A 20732-nucleotide genomic window follows, 5' to 3' on the forward strand; every position below is an offset into this window, starting at 1 on the left:
TCCAATTGCCCATGTTAGAGATGTGCCATATGCAGGATGGCAAAGTGAAGTACCTTGCAGATATACTTTATGTTCCGTACATAACAAAGAATCTGGTTTCAGTTGGCCAGATGATTGAGCAGGGTCTGCAGGTTCGATGGTTATTATGTTGAAGACTTTAAAGACAAGTGCAGGTTGGTTGCAAAAGGCAACAGAGTGGGCAGAATATTTACATTGAATGTAAACATGTCTAAAGTGAATGCTATGATGTTTGCAAATGGTTCAGGAATTGTTGCAGACACAGACATTTGGCATAAAAGAATTGGACATGTGAATGTGCAGAGAATGAAGTCTATGCAGACTAAAGAAATTATGACAAGGCTGCCAAAGTTTAAAGTTGAAGGTATGTAGAAAATATGTGAAGCATGCCAATTTGGAAACCAAACAAAGCATGTATTTCCACGTGACAGAAATGTGAGGAGAAATGCACTAGATGTTGTGCATTCACATGTATGGGGTCCTATGAAGACCATGTCTATGGGAGACTGCAAGTATTATGTGACATTTATTGATGACCACACAAGAAAAGTGTGGGTATACTTCATGAAGGAGAAGAGTAAGGTGTTCACTCATTTTCAGAATTTCAGAGTTATGGTTGAAAAGCAAACAGGGAAACATGTACAGTGCCTAAGGTCAGATGGAGGGGGAGAGTACTTCTCCAATAAGTTCTCTGAATTTTTGAAGAAGAATGGTATTCAGAGACAATTTACATGCAGATACACTTCACAGCAAAATGGAGTTGCTGAGCGGAAAAACATGCACATTGTTGAGATTGCGCGAGCATTGATGGGAGAGAAGAATATGCCGCATAGCTATTGGGCTGAGGCTGTTTCTATAGCAGTTTACATCATGAACAGGACTCCAACTGCAGCCATACATGATGTAACTCCAGAGGAGAGGTTTACTGGCAGAAAACCTGATTTGTCGCATCTGAAAGTCTTTGGATGCATTGCATGTGTGCATGTGCCAGATGAGCTGAGAACTAAGCTGGATTCAAAAGCTGAAAATGTGTGTTTATTGGGTATTCCCTTGAGCAAAAGGAATACAGGTGTTATAACCCTGCTACACGTGAGTTGAGGGTAAGCAGCAGGTTGTTTTTTATGAGATGAGCAGTTGGTATGCTACTGAAAAAGAAGGGCTGATGTGAGTGAAAATGTGGTTGCACAGAATGCAAGTCAGCAATCACAGTCTTTGAGTGGACCAAGAGAGTCCTCATCTAGTGGTTCAGTTGATAGACCATGGAGTGGCAGGTTGCTTCATAATACCAGTCCTGCAAATGTGGTTAGTACATCACATAAAGGCAAAGAGAAAGTGGTTGAGCCCCTTAGTATGATGGTTATGTGGCACATCACTATGCATACATGGCAAAAGTTGTACAGGTTGTAGAGCCCACATGCATTGATGAGACTGTTGTTGGAAATGTGTGTTGGGAGAAAGCTATGGATGAGGAGATGGATGCACTATATGGAAATGAGACTTGGGATTTAGTGCAATTGCCTGAAGGCAAGAAAGCCATTGGATGCAAGTGGGTGTACAAAGTAAAACATAACAGTGATGGAAGCATAATCGGGTACAAGGCTAGATTGGTAGCCAAAGGATATGCGCGGACATATGGCATTGATTATGAGGAAACTTTCAGCCCAATTGGCAACAGTGAGAGTTATGATAGCAGTGGCTGCGTCAAAGCAATGGTCTTTACATCAGATGGATGTAAAGAATGCACTCTTGCATGGGGATTTGCAAGAAGAGGTGTATATGTTGCAGCCACCTGGTTATGAGGATGTGTCACACCCCGAGTATATTTGCAGGTTGAAGAAAGCCTTGTATGGCTAAAACAAGCACCAAGAGCATGGTCTGACAAGATTTCTGAATATCATATCACTATTGGCTTTCATGTAGCCAATCCAGATTTCTTGTTGTATGTGAGACACAGTGATAGAGGGGTTGTGCTTGTTGTCATCTGTGTAGATGATCATTACAGGGGACCATGATGCAAAGATCTTTGATGTAAAGATCTTGCTTAGACTGAAGTTTGAGATGAAGGATCTGGGGGAGCTCAGATATTTCTTGGGCATTGAGGTGATTAGGTCACCACATGGTATCGGATTACTGCAGAGACAGTATGGCTTGGACATGTTGTCCAAGTATGGTATGACAGGCTGTAAGCCTATCTCATTGCCATTGGATCGAAATTGCAAGTTAAGTGCAGATTCAAGAGAGATTTTGGAGGATCCTACTATGTATAGGCGCATAGTAGGAATCTTGATCTACAGGCCAGATTTGAGCTATGCTGTTGGGTTGGTGAGTCATATTATGCAAGTTCCTCGGAAGCCACATTTGGATGTACTGAGACGCATACTGAGGTATGTGAGGTCTACTTTGCATTGTGGACTATTTTATGAAACTGGGACAGAGATATGTGTACATGGGTACACAGATGCTGATTAGGCTGGTAGTATCTCAGATAGAAGATCTACTAGTGGCTTCATGTTTTCTTTGGGGAGTGCTGCTGTGACTTGGAGCAGCAAGCCTACGGTTGCTCTATCCAGTACTACAGAGGACGAGTACAAAGGTGCTGCTATGGCAACATGTGAGGTAGCTTGGTTGAGAAAGCTACTTGCAGATTTGGGTCTATCAGTGGATAGACAAGTTGTCATTTTTTGTGACAACATTAGCAGTATACAGTTGGCCAGGAACCCAGTTTTTCATGCTCGCACGAAGCATATAGAGGTCCACTACCATTTTGTCAGAGAGAAGGTTTTGGGGCAGGAGACGTTGACTTTATTTATGTCAGCACACAGGATCAGGTTGCTGACATCTTCACCAAAGCATTGGATGCAGAGAAGCTCCGCAGATTAAGGGCTTCACTTCGTGTACATGAGATGGAGTTGAGCTCGAGGGGGAGTGTTGAGATATCAGGCTCATCTAGTGAGGCGGTGGACACTGATGACCCGCCTGGGGGATAGGCCTCACACTTACACCACTTGGTGAGATCATGGGTAATATGCGGCCAGTGGGATGACAGGCTGTGTGACACCTGGCATAGTTATAGCCCCAGCTCATTTAGTTGGGTTCACACTATAGAGAACCCTAGTATGTATTTGGTTGAATACCTTTTCATATTGTGTGTACTCTTATCTTTGTATATAGGTGTTGAGTGTTGTGTGAAGATTTTTTTTTAGCCTCTCACCTTGTGTGTTCTTTTTTTGGGTTTTGTGAGTGTGTGTGCTTGCAAGAGCTCAAGCTCTCTTCTCTCCTGCATCTTTTCATATCCATCATCTCAAAAGTATAGGGTTCTTGCAATGTTCATACATGTCCTCGAGACAGGTTAGTCGGTCTTTTTCCTTTTTAACATCCTAGGCTCTAGGGTCAGGTCCGTTACACACTTGAAGATCTCTACGGCAGTCCGTGTGGTCTTGGTTGAACAAATTGGCTATGGTGTCCGTGTTCTATACTGTTTCTCCTTCTTCTTGCTCACCATGGGTCCTTCGCCATGCCTGGTCAGGGGTCTGTCGTGGCTATGTCAGGAACTCCTACAGAGCCTCAATGATTTTCCTCGCACGGATTTCATCTGAGGACACAGAAACCAGTCAAAACAACAAACGGGTCGCAAACTCCTCCCCCCGTGGCCAAAAACCTAACGGTTTTCTTCCTGTGGTATGTACCCCCATTATTGCGTCTCCTTGTGCTTCTTCTTTTCTGCTTTTTTTTTCCCAACAGAAATTCCATTAAGCTGAACTTTGAAAACCCCTGTCTTACTATATTTTATTTCACTGGCATAACTTTTCTCCCACAGAAATTCAAACCTAAGTATGTAGTCAGTGGATTAAATTGTCTCTTTTAAGCTTCCTCCAAACATAAGAGGAACTCTTGAATAGGGCACCCACACCATTGAGTTATTTCCATGGATGTATGGTTGGAGCTGTATTAATTATGTCTTATTAAGGTTTGAGCACTGTCAATAGTGTGTCTAGCATTACTAGAAATGTGGTTTATGGTGTTATCATCAAATAACTTGTCTAGATGATAGCATATTGCACCAATTTTGTGTATTCTTGAATACCACATAATCATGTTCATGGTGGCATCATATTTGGAAATACTACTTGGTTATGAGACCTTGATTTTTTATTTTCCTTTCATCAGGAAGATGTGGGCTACTTGATTAAACTCTCATTGGGAAGTGTTGTGGGTGCTGCCGCAATCAAGTATGGCAGTGTAGTTCTGCCTGGCATTACAAGGCCGAATATAGTTGAAGCTTTGTCCATAATTGGCTTGCCTGTCATCATAGCTGTGGCCTTATTAGCAGCAGCTAGCCTTCAGAAAAGAGAGAACAATCAGCCTTGACCATTGCAAACATTCTTTGGCTGGTAATTGAAGCTCTTTGCATCATTAAGTGAATCAAAGCATGGGTTTGCTTCAAGAGAGTATTGTTCCAATATGATGCTATTGGTTTATTTGCTCTATCATTTAAAGCATTGCTTCGATGCTGCAAAACACTGATATTTTTACCTGCAGTTTAGCTCACAGGTTATATTCTTAAATTTAAACAACGTGATAGCAAGCAGATCAAAATGTGTGACATGTTCCTGAGAATGGGCCGACCATGTTGTTCTTTGTCCTATGCTATAATTCTAAGTGGACAGATTTGCTCAAACAGATGTGCTTACATCTTGGAGCTGCATGATAATGGGCAAACCATGTTGTTCCGGTAGTGTCGAGAGGATTTGAACTCGGGGCCTCTTGTTTCTTAACAAGACACACTAACCACTAGGCTATCAATGAATGTTTTAGCAGGTGGCATATCATACACCCATGTCTACCATGATTTGTGTGTGTGTGTGTGTGTGTGTGTGTGTGTGTGTGGGGAGAGAGAGAGAGAGAGAGAGACAGTATGAGTTTATACATATCGGGTATTTAGAACAGCAGTGCACGTAACGCTGGGTAAAATTTTAGCTGTATTTTCTCTCCAAATTGTCACATGCACTAATCTGTCTCGTGTACCCTTTTCGTCAAGTAGTAAAAACTGCATGATTAAGAGCTAGTTGAGTCAAACCTCTCACAAATACTGGTTTTTATACTGCTTTAGTATTTTATTTATGTTTTGGCGAGACCATGTTTGTGCTTGACTGCACTTTTGCACCGCATATCCTTTAAAGTCACAGCCAGAACTGAAATGTATTTTGGCTACAAGTATTAAGTCTAAACACTTATCAAGGCCTGTTGGGTTATGTAATAAGTAAAGCTTCTTTTAATTGTGTGTGATAGTTTGAATGTGTTATCCCTTGGTTTTCAAGGCCAATTCGCATTCAAAAAATAAATGACTTGCTACCTTAAATTGCTCTCATCGAGAAGTTGGAGGGTTGTACATGCAAAAATTGAAGTTGCCAAAATCTTGGGTAATGAATCATGTAAAACCAAAAATGTGCACATACAACCTACCGTAGGAAGTACGCATATTGAGAACATTACCGTTGCCTTATGCCTAGGGATCTTGCATTGAAAGTTGAATTGTTAAAAAGGATGCACAACTTGAAGTGACAAGTTGTGTTTAGCATTGTTATCCATCTTGCCTTGCTAGTTCGTAGTTTAAAAATGTTATGTACTTCAGACTAACACATTCGTGGGGGTTACTGCTAATTTGTGGGTCAAGGGATCTCAAATATTAGTGAAGGCTGGTTGATTATGAAGGTTAAGGCTTATATGTTGACAAAGTGATTTATAAGTTAATAATGAAGGTTGAGGCTTATATGTTGACAAAGTGACTTTTAAGTTCATAATTCATGAATATAGCTTTTATTGAAAAAAGCTTGTGAGTGGTGGATTGTCGTATTGTCATGTGACAAGGTGGTTTGTACCTAGACCATGGAGGCAATCCACTCTTGATTTTCCATCCTTGATGTAGTTCAAGAATGGTCCCTTTGGTAGGTTTTGGTGGTATGGGAAGTTGTGGCCAGTAGATATTGTGCTTATTCTTTCAATCTTTAGCGATGCAGTTGCCCTATCAACTACTTATTTGCTGTACTAATTCTTTCTATTTGTTACTTCCCTTAGTGCTAGGCTTCATTATGGCTGGGTCTACCTTGTCTCTTTGGAGGTTTGACAGAAACTCAGCATGAAGGCCTTTGTGTGAATATATGCTCTTATGTGTGTATGTGTGTGTGTGTGTGAGAGAGAGAGAGAGAGAGAGCATATCTTGATACATAGTTCTACACCCACTATTGGGCATTGGTGATGTTAATGGGAATGTCGTAGTATTTAGTCCATACTATGCATAATGGAGTTGATAGTCATATAGTCTTGTGAGTTGACTACCATGAGTATATAACATGCACGTTCCTAAATGGTGAATTTGGGTATGTTCCTAGATTCATTTAGGTATATAATTCAAAGATTTCACATTGTGAATTTTTCGTCAGAGTTGTGGGCAATTGATATTATAATATGAAGCCATACAATACATCTAGACATGCTAGAGCCATGCTAGTAGCATGAAAATAACCCTTTTTCCATGGATGGCACAAATATTTGCATCCTAACACAAATAAACAAGGCGAGGTTACAACCTCCTCTGCACTTAGTACAGGCCTTGATGAGTTAATAAAATACATATAATATTCTCTTCTAATCTGAATGCCCTACCAATGGCACAACTTACACGGCCTAAACTAGAGAGAAATTGCATTGCATGGGTCATGACTTACAGAACAGAACTATCATATTTACACACAAGCACATCTCAAAACTGAATGGCTTAAATTACCTTTTCAAAAGTTGCAAATTTACCACCTTAACCACTCACTCCATAACCCCATAGTGAGCCGTCTCTTGACGAAGGACTAAGATGTAAATTTACCACCTTAACCACTCACTCCATAACCCCATAGAATCTCACTCTCTTTTAAGCCCTCTCTTAATGAAGGACTAAGATGCAAATTTACCACCGTAACCACTCTATAACCCCATAGAATCTCACTTATCTCTTTTAAGCCCTCTCTTGATGAAGGGCTAAGATGCAAAAGTCAATAAACCTTCAGCTCAAAGTATATTACCAGCTTTACAGCTTTATGACATCTGATTCAATCCTTCCAAGCCACCCTTAAACCCAAAACACACATTAAAGCACATGCAGGGCATTCACATGTCCACGCTTAATCAAAAGAAACTGGCAGGATAACAACTCCAGGAAGAATGTAAAGAAGCCAGTAGAACAACAAACCACACAGCATGGCACCTGGAACGGCTCGGTTTTATTTCTCCCCACATAAAACTATGGTCAAATAACAGGCTCCTTGACTTGAAAACACTAGAGACGAGCACCACACCTAGGACAAGCCTGCCCTAAAAAATCTTGGTTCACAACAGATTTGACACTAATAAAGAAGTAAATAAAACAGGGCAGATGGAAAAAAGACGAGGTTGTTTTTGGGCTTCAATCATCATGGCCAGTCTTTATATATTTACTGCCGCCTCCTTGCCTGGGAACAAGACGAGATTGTTTTTGGGCTTCAATCATCATGACCAGTCTTTATATATTTACTGCCGCCTCCTTGCCTGGGAACAAGTGATCAATAGCACACTAAATCTACATCTGTTCCCTGTTCCCGTCTTGGGACCAATATAGGTAAATTAATAATTATTGATATACACCAAGAAGTTCGCCTTTTTTCCCCCAAAAACCTTGTATTCAACAAAACTTACCTTGAATCACAATTTTAGCAAATTTGCAGATCAAAACTTGTCAGTAGTAAGTCTTAAGAGATCAGGTGGGATGAATGATTTCAAGCCTGCAATCTAAACAAACTACCTATCTTTCAAAACCACTATCAGAGTTAACTGGCATATGTAAGCGCCTCCAGTTAAGATGAAAGCAATCCCATTCCCTGACCTTAGAAGCCCAATGATCGTTCAAGTATGTTGCTGCCCATCACACCATACATTTGTACTTGCACCACTTTGACTGATCCACTTATACCACCTGGCTGCATAAGCAGCCTTGGCAAGTGACATCTGAATATCGGTTTTTTAGGTGTCTAATTGCTTCTCTGGAGCTGTAACTTCAACTGATCTTGCTTCAATTGGCACTCTCTCTGCATGAGCTCCAGCCTTTGGCGATACACATCCAGCTCTTGAAGGTGTAGTTCATGCCATTGCTGCTGAAATGCTTGTTCCCCTTGAGGAGGCTGTAAATCCATCAGGTCTAAGCTTCTGAAGGGTGTAAAACTAAGCCCACCTAATCCTCCTCCACCTGGCCCATTCATAAGCCTTGATTGATCTGAAGCTGTCTTCACCGCATTTTCAACAACAGCCATTGCCTTGGTTTGCCATTCTTTCAGCATTTTCTTTGAGCATTCTTGAAGCTCAGAAAGAGAAGCCCGGATCTCATCCTGGAAAAGCCTTTGAGCAATACTAAGTGAATGGGAAGGCACATTGTTTCCCTGAAGTTGAGCTGTAGTAACCTTTGGCACAAGAGTGCTGACTGCATTTGTAGGTGCATCCTTTTGATCTACTTCCATTGTAGGATTTTTCCCTCTTGAATCAGCCATGTCATCACTTTCCTCACTGTCTGACTCATCAGTTTCACTGCTTTGCTCTTCAGTCTCCTTGCCCTTGTGTGCATCCAACTTCTTCTCATTAACGATTTTGACCTCCAGGACAGGGGTGGTTGCACTGACTAACTTGTCATGTGCTAGCTTGCTTGCTTTAGCCGGGCTTGCAGCAGAAACAACTGGCTTAGACTGTTGGTCTTTTCCTTCATCCCCTTCTTTGTCATTGTCTAATTTAACTGCATCACCATTACCCCAAATCTGACTCCAAATACCAAACAGATCCTGATCAGTAGAATTTCGGAACTTGAATTGCTTCTCCGAGTGTCTCACTTTCTCGGCCATTGTGGTGTACCTAGTCTTCATTCTCTTAACCTTATCACATAGCTGCTCCTTGTTCCATTCTCCTTCCATTTTCCCTTCAAGTTTCCTAAACAACTTGCTCCAGAAACCATCATTTTTCTTCACTGGGAGCTCTACTCCTAGCTTAATGTCATGCAAAATCTCAGTGGACAACGTAATTTCATCTTTAGCAGTCCAAAGCTTAGGTTTGGAGGGAGAGAAAGGCTCCTTCTTGGACTCAGGCTCTGGACTCTTGGTAGCTTTCTTGTCATTTTTGAACTTCCCTGCTTTGGAGGCTTTTTTTGCTGAGCCATTCTCAGATCTTTTAGAGGGATGCTGCTGAGAAGATGAGCTTTTAGGGTTTTCAGCCCCTGCAATAAGGGCAGCTTTCTTTAGCTCAGGCTTCTTGTCGGCGGTATTAGCAGGAGTATGATTCTCCTTGCCTACTTTCTCAGAGTCCTTAGGCTTAATTAAGTGCTCAGCCTTGCTGGAACTCTCAGCTTTCCCTTTCTTCAGCTTCTTAGAGGACCCCTCGGGCTCATCATCTCTGTCTCGCTTGGAAACCTCTATTTTACCTTTCTTTGGAAGTAGTTCACCCTTCGTGCCCTGCTTCAAGGGTTTCTGAGCTATGGCATCAACAACAAACCGGTTAACGGGCTTGCGAGACTTACCTTGAGATCCAGAGCTTGCGTCGCTGTCAGACTCGGATCTTGCTTCATCAGGACTTCTCTCTTTCGATTCTGAGGCCGATTCTTCCTCCATTTGCTCTTCTGTATCATCATCATCATCTTCTTCTTCTTTAAAACCTGGTTCCAGAGCTTTCCTATCGCTCCGCACGAAACCCTGCTCATCTCCCATCTCGTTATCCTCGCCACTGCTGCTGCTTTCATCAGTGTCAGATGATGCCTGTGGCAGGGGCTTTTTTCTGTCCATGGATGGCAGGATATGGATTGGAAAAATGCGAAACGTAGCTCGACGGGCAAAACAAAATCCTAGCTCGAAACGAAACGAAACGAAACCCTACCGTATCACTACGGTACGATGGCTATGGCTATGATGACTAGCAAACCCTAGCTCGACGCTTATGGACCAGCAGAAATGCTATAAAGTTGCAAACCCTAAAAATCACCTTAGGGGGGACAAACAATGACGTTAATTTTTGAAAGTGATTTTTGGCAATGTCTTTTTTTTCCAAAGTTTAACTTTATAATAATATATTTTTTTGGGAAAGGAGAACTTTATTATTAATATCGTTTAATTACAAAAGAGAGATGATGTGTCGCCTATGATCAACACGCTAGGGACTGATGAGTAGCCGCTTAGCAGTAGCTCAGAGCTAAAAGGGCCAGTGAGAACTTTTAGTTATGTACAAACGCTTCTTCCTTCCATTCAGGGCGCTGCATATGCAGGCAACGTCTGAAAACGAGTTGCACATCTTGGGCATGCCCAACAGTTCAAGCTCTATGGAGAGGAACAAGGAAGTGGCTGGACAGCAGGGGCACACAACATCAGTTTACATGGAAACACGCTTTGCTTGGGGACGTCAGTCTTCTTAATCCCTTCCACATCTAGGGCATGCCCAACAGCTCAAGCTCTGTGGAGAGGAACAAGGAAGTGGCTGGACAGCAAGGGCACACAGCATTAATTACATGGAAGCACGCTTTGCTTGGGCATGTCACTCTTCTTAATCCGACATTAGCAAGCATCTGGCCTTGGGTTAGATACACAATCTTGCAACAGATCTGGCTAGCCCAAAATAATAATGTACTTGTATTTAGCGTTTAGGCAAATTCTAAATTTAAACTGTTTGTTGTGGCAAAATGCCCATTTTTAGCATTTTGGCTATAAAACCTTGTAAAATTTTCAAGTGGCCTTCAAGAAATACACTACAAGGGGCAAGACTAACATATTGAAAGTCAGGGTTGCCCATCAGAAAGCAACCCTAAGAGAGAGTGAACATTTAATATCTTAATATACCATATTATTTTGTGTGTGTGTGTGTGTGTGTGTGTGTGTGAGAGAGAGAGAGAGAGAGAGAGAGAGAGAGAGAGAGAATTGTGAGAGTGAATTTGTAATGGGAGGGGCAGGGTGGGCTTTGTGTGTGTGTGAGAGAGAGAGAGAGAGAGAGAGAGAGAGAGAAAGAGAGAGAAAGAGAAGGAGACATGGGTGTGTGTGTGTGTGCATGCGTGTGTGTGTGTGCGTGTGTGTATGCTGGATTGGGGGAGGGGGACGGGGGTTTTGCAGGCAACCCTGAAGGCCCGCGCACATAAGATTGAAATTGAAGTAGGTTCAACATTTTTCCTATGTGTCAAGCCATGAAACATGTCGGTGTCTTCTCCTTAGATGTTGAGTAGCACACCAAGTAGGCCGCAACGTATGAGGGAGCCGAAGCAGATGGGGCATAGAGAAGCCCCTTAATTATTGGGTTTTTCAAATATCATGTGGGCATTCTTCATTTGTATGTAAAGTTTGTTATAGCTATCAAGAATATATGGGGCTTCAATTTCAACTCTCCTTTTTTTTTAAGCTTGATTGGAAATTTTAAAGTACATTACTCACACATAGTAGATGCCATCACTTGCATAGGGAGAGGTTTGAACCCATCACCTAGGGACTCTCATGTGCTCACTGTATGAGAGAGAGAGAGTGAATATGTAATATATATTTTTGTGTGTGTGTGTGAGAGAGAGAGAGAGAGTTGTGGGTGTTTTTTTTTCGTTGGTGTAGGAGCACATGTAATGAACATCTTGAAACTATTGTGTGGGAGCACATGTATTGAACATCTTGAAACTATTGTTCCTAGAGTCATGACATCCTTCAAACCTTGGATAAGAAGAAGCATGAGAAAGAAGGACCTATATATTACTATGTTTTTGATTCAATGCTTATCAGTCTTATTGTCCTTCACTCTTTGCATAAGCTAGCTTGTTAGCCTTTGAAGCTAATGCCAGAAAGTACTCCAAGTGTTGGTAGAGCTTGCTAAAGTGACAGGAGCCTCGATGGATTCTTCTTTTGTGAAACATGAAAGCAAGATTGTCAAGAAAGAAAAGGTGGAATTCGAACAGCAAAAGCACCATGATGAAATTTATTTCTTGGAGGACGTGATTGGTTTTCTTTACATGTCAGACATGGTGCCCTTCGCAAGCATGGAGAGTGGGCCTTATGAACACCCCTATTGAAGAGGTTCCCTTGAAAGCCTTCTATTGTTTGCTTCAGGCACGGTGATGGAGGACCTAGCAAACATCTTTTGGGGTTATACTTTTGAAAGGAGAGCAATACCATAGTTGTTTGATAAAGGTAGCAAAACTTGTTCAATATCTAATTCAGCACGCTTCATGCACTCATTCAGTACAAAAGTGCTCAAATCAAAGTTCCAACAAAAACAAATCTTATATGCTTAGTATCAAAGTCCTCAATCAAATTTACAACATTTTTTGGCTCTTGTAATTTTTGGAGAAAAGTGTGTCAACTCTCCACCCACATCAAATAGTGGTTTTAATACTTATATTTTAATACACACACACACACACACAAATATTATTCGTGTGTTTTCAAGGAAATCCATTTCTAATATCATATAAATATACACACAAATATTATTCTTGTGTTTCAAGGAAATCCATTTCTAATATCATATATCAAAATTTCAAAAACATGTCTCATCATATGCTCAATATCAAAGTCCCAAAATCAAAGTTTAAAAATAGATCTCATTGGTTAGTATCAAAGTAAACTTCTAAAATTATATATTACATAGCATTGAGTACAAATTGCTTATGTTGCCCATTATTAAAATTTGTAAATTATTAAGCTCTAAAAGTAATTTGCTGAAATGAAACAACACTTGTAGATTGCAAATTCGACATTACATACCGCTATTCATTGTGAATGTTTGGTGAAGGCTGAGATCTTAGTCCAAAGTCAAGGTGGCTTGAGAAGCATATTGTGGGTCTGAGAATTGAAGTGAGAGAAAGGGTGAGGTTGAGAGGTAGGAGTTTATTCTGAAAGCTCATTTAACCTTCACTCGAGGAAGGGATTTTATTGGTCTTTCTGTGTGTGTTTATTTCTATCTGCTTCTATGGGTGTAATAGAGATTAGCGAACTCATCAACAATGAAGAACTGTCATCCCTCTTTATCTGTGAATCTTCTTACAATGGGGTTTCAAGATGGACAAGCTAGTTATCCTTCGTTCCATTTGGCTCGACAATTCGATATTTCACATGGTTCTCATTAGTGTACATGAAAGTCTCAGTCACACTGGATCAAGGACCTAGAATTTTAAACTTTCTATGTTTTTGATATTTTGGGCTACATAAGGTTGAGCTAATTCTAAAGCTACTCAAGGTCAAGGTTAATGATGCAGTGCTCTTAATGCTTAAATTTTATAGAGAGCTACTAATCCATGAAGTTACTTATGAAAGCCTCAATGCAATCCTAAATCCCTACAATTAATGCGATGATAATCTTAATGCAACCATTACCCCACAAATCATATCCTCTTAATCACCAACAACAATCTTAATGCAACCATTACCCCACAAATCATATCCTCTTAATCACCAACAACATACCTTTGGATCTCTCACCATAGGGCACAAAGTGAAACCCCTCTTGGTGGCTAGCATCAACAACCACAATGGAAAAATCTATCCCTGGAAGCGATGCACCAATGAAAATCCAAGATTCACACTCCCAGAGCACACTAGCAATGCAAAGAAACATAAATCTTACCTCTATTTTGTCGTGGGGTTCAAGCTCTCACCAGCCATGCAAGAACATCCATGTGGGCACAGCTTATACTTGATGAAAACCTTCACTCCACTATCACATGGAGCACCCAAAGAAGAGATGGTCCTCTTTACTCCAATCTGGCCCAAGGAAGCTCCAAGATAGAAACACCCCACGTGGGATCTCTCATAATGACTCGTCATTGGCACTAGGCATGATAGGCTAGTAAACTCAAAAGTGAATTAATAAGAAATAAATGATGATATTTTATGAAGTTCATAGGATGCTGAGATGTACATGGCTGTGCCATTGCTTGGATACATATGAAGTACATTTATGCAGGCTAAGATATGTCCCCACCCATAAAGGGCAGACAATCTCAATCATGGGTGGCCAAAGCATGTTCCTTTGGTTATGTGACCATGTCCTTAAGAGTATTGGTGTCCCACTCCCTTCTAGCTCTCGTGAGTTAAATATCTGTGTGTAGTATAGTCTTTGCTGGGCTGTCTCCTTTGTATGTCGATGAGATGACCGTGATGATGAGGAAGAGGTAAACTAGTTAAGAAGGTCCCTAGCACAGTGTGTGTGTTTGCTTTACAAGGAGCTCAAGCTCACCCTCTCCCCCGTATTCTTCTCATGGTATTAGAGTGACGATTCATATGCAAGGAGATCAAGAGGCAAGAAAAGGAAGTGGTGCACAGGTAAGGGTAACTCCATCTCCTTCCCTTTGTGCGCTTTTGCCGCACAGGTCGTAGCTGGGGACTTGCCGGACACCGTATGCGAGCCACGAATGGCTGCAAGCATACAACCAGGGAAGGAAGCTCAAACAGAATGCAAAGGGTGTGTCACTCACCGCTCAACTGCCGCCTTGAAGGATTCCCGCGTCGCAGCCGTGAAGAAGGAGCCGCCGTCGCCACTCTACCGCCTCTCCGCCGCCGTGCCGCTACACAATGCTCGATCGCTCTCTCACTCTCTCTCTCTCTCTCTCACACACACAAGAGAAGGAAACCAAAGAGATAAGGCAAGAGCACTCTTGTATTCACAACACATGAGAATGAGGATTTTAGGGTTACATTTGACTCTTATAGGTGACTTGGCCGTTCACACTTGGGCGCCCATACATGGCCGGCCGATCCTAACCCTTATCCTACTGACATTCAAGGTGCGCCTCTCATCGGCGATCACCCAATCCCTTTATCCTTAACATATGGTGCCGACAAGCCCGGCCTATGACTCAGAATATTTAAATAAATGACGTAAAACATAATACGTCTCAATGTCCGTCATGGGTTAACATGCCCCCCTTCCTGATGTAGATTCCGTCCTCGGAAGCTATGGTATGGTAAGCTCGATAGGGTTGTTGTGGTGGACCGTCTGCAAAATAGGAAAGTAGAGTGAAAGTATGCTGGAATTCAAAAGATATAAAGTGTGTAAATTCAAGCATGTTAAACCACAATGGATGTTGCTATGAGAACTTAGTTTAAGGGTCACATGAATGAGCTAGTGTAGCAAATTAACAGGAGTTTAAAATTATTGAAAGTAAATCAAGAGTAAGCAAGGTGTCAAAGGTTAATCAAGGTTTATAACTGGCCTAAGTCAAGGAAAATAACCAAGTTTAATAAATAAACAGATGACCACACTGTGTCTACTCTAAGAACAAGTTAATACCACAAGCCTTGGGACACAAGAAACATCAGAGTTACAGGAGCTTTTTACCTTCTTCTTTTTTTTTTTTGCACGTGACAATTTTTACACACAATGGCGACCTTCCTAAGGCAAAACTAACATCGATCCTGGTACCATGTTTAACATAAGGCATTATCCAAGAATCTATTAGCTCACTTTAGGCAAGGCTACCCCCTACCAACCAAGGCATCGGTCTGGAGTAGAATACTCCTCGCCTACCAAGGCGATAGGCCAACATTAAAGCACATCATAGACTTGTATTGCCATTTATTGTAGGCTTCTTTTTTCTTTTTCTTTTTTTTTAATAAAGTTTCTTTTGATCTTCGCTCCTGAACTAAAATGTGTTCTTACATCCTTTCGACAGGGGGTAAAAGCTATGTCCTAGAGGTCAACACACACACAGCCAGGTGTTCAAACATTAAGATGGTTTGACCCTAGACCTAAGACAATCGTATTCCAAGGTTAACTAAAGACGTCATGCTGCCTAGGAATATTTTCAATAAAGTTAAGCTCATTAATGATTTACACTAGCATGCAAGCAACTTCAAAAACTAAGTAGTACATTGACAATTTCCATGTGGTCATGCCGTATAGTTTATGAAATTAATTGAACAGAAAAAACGAAAGAGAGTGGGTATGGAAGAATTACACCTGAAATTGGAGATCTCCTTGATTTGATGAGACAGCTTGCAATGTGATGTAGATATATTTTGATGAACGTTGCGGCAGTCTCAAGATATGGAAGCGAACCCACCTCAAACTTTTTAACCTGTACAATCAACTAACAAGCACTATACCTCGAGAGGCACATCAGTGTGAAAATTTCAAGACTCGTTTAAGGAATCTAAACTAGAAAAAACTTGAAAACACTAACCTACCTACCAGTCACCACACTACTACTGTGAATACGGTAAGAGGATGTTGTAGAGTCCTGGCTCTAGCCCTATGGCTAAGCCTCTATCCACATCATCCAAACAAATAAAGTCAACCTTAGTAGTGCCATGAGTTTCATCCGTCCATTCATCATTGTCAGATATTTCCTTTTCATTTTCCCATCCACATAAACTCATCAAGAATATAACCATGCGAGGATAGTCATCTTGTGGAAAAGGAAAGCATTGGGCTATTGGGGATATTTCCTCTACGGAGTAGGGGTCAGTCATGGTCAATAGGCGAATTAGCCATTCTAATTCCTCAATATTTTCCTCTTTGGCTAGTACATCTATATGATCCCATTCAGTTTCAATTACAGGATAGCACATGTGGAATATCTGAGAAAGGTACAGATGATACCTCTCACCAAAGGTAGGAGTGGATGAAGTGTATGATGATCGGGCATCTGCCATATCTGCAACACAGATATAGCATCAGTAGGTTTATGACAGGTCAATCTAGTTCTTGATTGTATACGGATATTTCTCTTGTTTTTGCGCCCTTGCTCTTTTTACTATTTTTTGTTTTTCTTTTCTTTGTTTTTTTTTAAAAAAAAATGTATGAAGCTATATATATACATCCCCTTGGATTTGGCAATTACATGGTCAGGGGAGAAGGTTAAGGAGGAAGCATTAGAATGTCGAGCGTGAGTACATGCTCCCCCTTTCCTTGGGTAGATCATATTATTTGCAATGATGTTGCAGCCTCTTGGAACCAATTTGTCCAGCGAGTCATAGGTTGTGATGTGGGCAGATAGCTTTTTATGACCCTTGTGGCCACATCCAATTGCAGAGATGGTAGTGTACGCTCCCATTGACGAATGGAGGAAATGGTTTCCGATGATACTATTACAAGGGGAGACGTAGACTCATCGGTTTTTTGTTGGGTGTTGACAAGAGTAGGTGTAGAGCATGTAGAAACTTCTATATGAGTGTGTGCCTGGCATGAAGAGCTAGAAGCTTCATGTGGCTCCCCCCTTCCTAAGCTAGGTGGTAATGATCGATATCGTTTGGGAATCCAAACTAACTCTGGAAGAAGTGGTGCGGAGCACTCTATTACCTTTCCCTTACCACGATCTTGAATTATCGTTGGGGTGGCAACAATTGGTTTGCAAGGTTTTTCAGGTGATGTAGAGGGATTCAGCTTATGTTTAGGGACCCAAATCTGGTCATTTCCCTCGTAGTACGCTTGGGCTACTAATAATTTTTTAGGGATCCATCGCGATGTTACATTGCCCTTTCTCGGGTGGGTAGCTGCTTTCTTTTTACGAGGCTTCTTGGTGGCTGAGCGAGATTGAGCAGGGGAAGTAGCTATTAACGAAGCCTTTGGGACCCATTTGTATGTGTTTTTTGTCATAGTAAGCGGAGCTTTAGAGATCATCTTGCATGTTTCCACTCTTGGCGTTGAAGCGTTAGAGGGGTGGCAAACAATCAAAGATGGTTTTGCCACTGGACTTTGTGATTTTTCATTATCTAATATTTGAGTGGATGATTTAGGTGCGGGATTTTGAGCGGTCAGACCTAGTGTTGGTTCTTGCGTTGTGACTTGTCTGGTTGCCCAATCGATATTGCACTTGGTGGCCATCATCCATTTGCGCCCTAAGATTACAGTCCCTTCCATGGTACCAGCAGGCATAACCAAAAAGCTTTGAATTATGGTTCCCTTATCATAAGCAACCGGAGTGTGCAGAATTCCTGAGACAGGGGTTTTCTTCTTGTTGATTCCTTGAACTTGGATAGAACTCTTGGTTAAAGGTGGTTTTCCCAGTTGACACCACACACCATATGATAGCAAATTGTGTTGAGCTCCTGTATCCAATAATGCATTATACAGCACCTTCCCGTAAGGACTCTGTAACTCAATTGGGTATCTTAGAGGTGGGTCAGATTCCAGTGCATCCTCCTCTGCTTCCTCGAAAAATACTTGCGTAATTCCCAAGTTTGCTTCTCGTTGTCGCCTAGCACGCTATTGACGTTCTTTGGCTTCGACTCTCGCTTGTATCTTTTTAAGCTCAGCTTGTTCTTTAGCTGCCTTCTTTTGATGGATTGCATGTAACTCCTTTTGGCTTAGGGGGTCATAGTATCTTTTGAATTTACTCCCATTAAGGAATCCAATGGTTTCAACTCCGTCGAGAGTCTCCACTCTAATGGTACCTTGCGGGGTAATTTCACATACTCTATACGGTCCCTTACCAGCATATTTGAGCTTCTTCTTTTCGTTTCGCACTCCATACATCAGGACTTTATCCCCAACCTTGATGTCCTTGTCCTTTAGATGGTGATCAAACCATTTTTTCCTCCTATCCTTCTCCACAAGGGCATTGTATACAGCCAATTGTCTTTCTTCGTTTAGCCGCTCAAGGATATACAGACGCTCTGCTAAGGGATTACCATCCCAACCCTCTTGAGTAGCAACACGAAGACTAGGAATGACAAATTCCCATGGCATGACTGCTTCTTGGCCATATACCATTTTGAATGGTGTGCAATTAATAGCCACTTTATACGCCGTACGATAGGCCCATAAAGCTGTTGTAAGCTTTAGATCCCAATCCGTGCGATGAGCTTCAACTGTCTTTGTCAAAATAGAGATTAGGGTCTTGTTGGTACTCTCAGCTTGGCCATTCGCTTGCGGATAATAAGGAGTAGATTTATGATGGGATATCATGAAATTTGTTGTGAGCTCCTTAATCACGTCATTTATAAAATGCGTCCCATTGTCGCTCACAAGTTCAAAAGGACAACCGAAGCGTGTGATTATATTTTCAAAGAGGAACTTGGCTATTGTCCTTGCATCTGCCTTACGTGTCGCTTTCGCTTCAGCCCATTTGGTCATATAGTCAGTGGCCACAATAATATAGCGAGATTGTGTGTTTCGGGCCGCTGGACTAATTGGACCTACAAAGTCTAAACCCCACTTTTCAAATGGTTGGTTTACTTTGATCGGATGTAGGGGCATTTGATCTTTTCGCTGGGGTTTCTTGTATCTTTGGCATTCATCGCAACCCTTCACAAAGAGTGATGCATCTTGGAACATAGTGGGCCACCAATACCCTGATTGTAAGATCTTTCGCGCAGTTAAGTCTCCTGAGAAGTGACCACCGGCTATGCCCATATGTGCCTCTTGCAAAATGTATAGATACTCATCCTCTCGGGCACAACGCCTAAGAACGTCATCCTTTCCTCTTTTATAAAGAGTCCCGGCTATCAGGCAATAGGGTTCGCATTCTTTGATCAGCTTTCGAGCTAGATCTTTACGAAGCTCTTTGGGTGGAAAGCCATTAACCAAAAAGTTAACAATCTTCTCACTCCATTCAGGCATTGTCTCCACCATGAACAGGGAAGTGTCAGGTAAGTCATCATCAACCCCCGTAGGAGCCTCACCATTAGGTATGCGAGACAAATGATCAGCCATAACATGTTTTTTGCCAGGTCTCACAACAACAGTGAAATCAAACTCAAGAAGAATCAATAGCCATCGTGTGATTCTTCCTGTGGAGCATGGTTTGTTTACCAGATACAACAATGCTTGATGATCCACATAGAAAACAAACTTGGTGGCAAGAAGGTAATAACGAAATTTCCTTACTGCATATATCATTGCCAACCCTTCTCGCTCCGTAGTGGTGTAGTTCATCTCAGCATCGTTCAACTGGCGAGACTGGCAAAGCTAATGGGGTAGTCTAGCTTGTGTTCTCCAGGTTGAGTTAACACACACCCAATAGCAAAGTTTGATGCATCAATATGCACATGGAAGAGTAAATCCCAGTTAGGCATTCTCAAGATTGGAGCACTCGCCAAGGCCTTCTTTAATAGCTCATGGGCACGGTCACATTCTTCGGTCCAAATAAACTCGATGAGAAGCTTATACAATGGTCGAGCTATCTCGGCGAAGAAGAGAATAAACCTTCGATAATAACCAACATGGCCCATAAAGCGTTGGACTCCCTTGTAGTTGGTGGGTGGGGGTAATTCCAGAATGACCTTGATTTTACTCTCGTCAGTGGAAATCCCATTTTTGGACACTATATGCCCTAAGATAACTCCGTGTTTAACCCAAAATTGACATTTGAAAGGATTCAAGGAGATGCGATATAATCTACACCTTTCAAATATCTTTCGTAAACACATCAAGTGCTCGTCCCAAGAGGAATGAACACAAAGATCATCTAAGAAAGCTTCACAGAAGTCCCTTAGATATTCCTTAAAGGCCGTGTTTATCAATCGTTGGAATGTTGCAGGTGCATTGGTCAATCCAAAAGCCATGACGCGAAAGGCAAACACTCCAAACTCCGTGATAAATGCTGTTTTAGCTTGGTCCTCGACTGCAATTGTGATCTGATTGTAACCCGAGTACCCATTTAAAAAGCTATATGCCTCCTTGCCTGCCACTCTTTCAAGCACATGTTCAGAATATGGCAAGGGGTAATGATCCCTTCTGGTGGCTGCATTAACCTT

The 20732-nt window shown here is 41.7% G+C and overlaps 2 protein-coding genes across 2 annotated transcripts; one reads left to right on the top strand and one right to left on the bottom strand.

The window, feature by feature from the left end:
• Nucleotides 1-3371: 3371 nt before the first annotated feature.
• Nucleotides 3372-4696, top strand: LOC147635471 (homoserine O-acetyltransferase). The gene is made up of 2 exons (XM_086802194.1): nt 3372-3696; nt 4186-4696. The coding sequence occupies exons 1-2, from the start codon at nt 3475-3477 to the stop codon at nt 4384-4386; spliced, it is 423 nt and encodes a 140-aa protein (XP_086658320.1). The 5' UTR covers nt 3372-3474; the 3' UTR covers nt 4387-4696.
• Nucleotides 4697-7267: 2571 nt separating this feature from the next.
• Nucleotides 7268-10101, bottom strand: LOC147635472 (uncharacterized). Its single transcript, XM_086802759.1, has one exon. It carries the CDS (start codon nt 9858-9860, stop codon nt 8073-8075), a length of 1788 nt encoding a protein of 595 aa, XP_086658885.1. The 5' UTR covers nt 9861-10101; the 3' UTR covers nt 7268-8072.
• Between the last annotated feature and the right edge of the window lie 10631 nt (nt 10102-20732).

The sequence above is a fragment of the Cibotium barometz genome, chromosome 9 (assembly GCF_041138505.1).
Source record: "Cibotium barometz isolate CiBa-2024 chromosome 9, ASM4113850v1, whole genome shotgun sequence".
NCBI classification, from domain to species: Eukaryota; Viridiplantae; Streptophyta; class Polypodiopsida; order Cyatheales; family Cibotiaceae; genus Cibotium; species Cibotium barometz.

Coding starts and splice junctions, on each gene's coding strand:
- LOC147635471 (XM_086802194.1), top strand. CDS start 3,475: ATGGTGTCCGTGTTCTATACTGTTTCTCCTTCTTCTTGCTCACCATGG. Junction 3,697..4,185: donor CTAACGGTTTTCTTCCTGTG/GTATGTACCCCC, acceptor TCCTTTCATCAG/GAAGATGTGGGCTACTTGAT.
- LOC147635472 (XM_086802759.1), bottom strand. CDS start 9,860: ATGGACAGAAAAAAGCCCCTGCCACAGGCATCATCTGACACTGATGAA.